This window comes from Cystoisospora suis (assembly GCF_002600585.1).
Source record: "Cystoisospora suis strain Wien I chromosome Unknown contig_6779, whole genome shotgun sequence".
In the NCBI taxonomy this organism is placed as follows: Eukaryota; Apicomplexa; class Conoidasida; order Eucoccidiorida; family Sarcocystidae; genus Cystoisospora; species Cystoisospora suis.
This window is the reverse complement of record NW_027159566.1, coordinates 2,279-2,873: the sequence shown is the minus strand read 5'-3', so window position 1 is coordinate 2,873 and position 595 is coordinate 2,279. Positions and strand designations below refer to the sequence as shown.

The 595-nt window shown below is 52.4% G+C and overlaps 1 protein-coding gene across 1 annotated transcript in view; it reads right to left on the bottom strand.

Moving 5' to 3' along the window:
* CSUI_010162 (uncharacterized protein) overlaps window positions 1–595 on the bottom strand; it is a gene marked incomplete at its 3' end in the record, with an annotated part of 4,887 nt that overhangs the window by 2,036 nt on the left and 2,256 nt on the right. The window contains exon 3 of the mRNA XM_068070267.1: window positions 34–544. Within this exon, the coding sequence (XP_067917757.1) occupies window positions 34–544 (511 nt within the window). The remainder of the gene's footprint in view (window positions 1–33; window positions 545–595) is intronic.

Sequence of the window (595 nt, the reverse complement as noted above, 5' to 3'; positions counted from 1 at the left end):
AACGAAGAGGTAAGGTGGGTCTACTACTACTACTACTGTTATGACTAGTACTACCTCTTCCGCCGCTACCAGGCATAGAAGAAGATATATGACTTGGACTATGACTACTATTGAGATTGCTATTGGTACTATTACTATGAGTAGTACTACGGGTGTCGGGAACTAGGGGACTGCTCGTCGTGCTACTTGCAGGAGGAGGATAGAAGACTCTAGGGGGAGGAGGCGGATGAAGATGAGAATGGATCAAAGAAGGATGGGGGAGAGGCGGAGGAGGGGGGGAAGTAGACGAAGAAGAGGTAAAAGACGAGAANNCTCCTCCTCCTCCCCCTCCCCCTGTTGAAGTTCCATCTTCAGAGAATTCTGCATCAAAGCCTTTTCTCCTTCTTCGTTCTTCATTGAGAAGACTCTCGGGATTTCCTAGGAGACTCACCACTCCTCCGCCTCCGCCGCTGCCTCCTCCTCCACGTCCTCCTTCTCCTGGTGAGGTCGTCGTGGTGTATGTACACCCCTGATGGGCTGATGGGGACGGGGGATGAGGATGAGACTGCGGAGGAGGAGGTGCACGAGGAGGTGGAGAAGGCAATAGAGGTCGTGT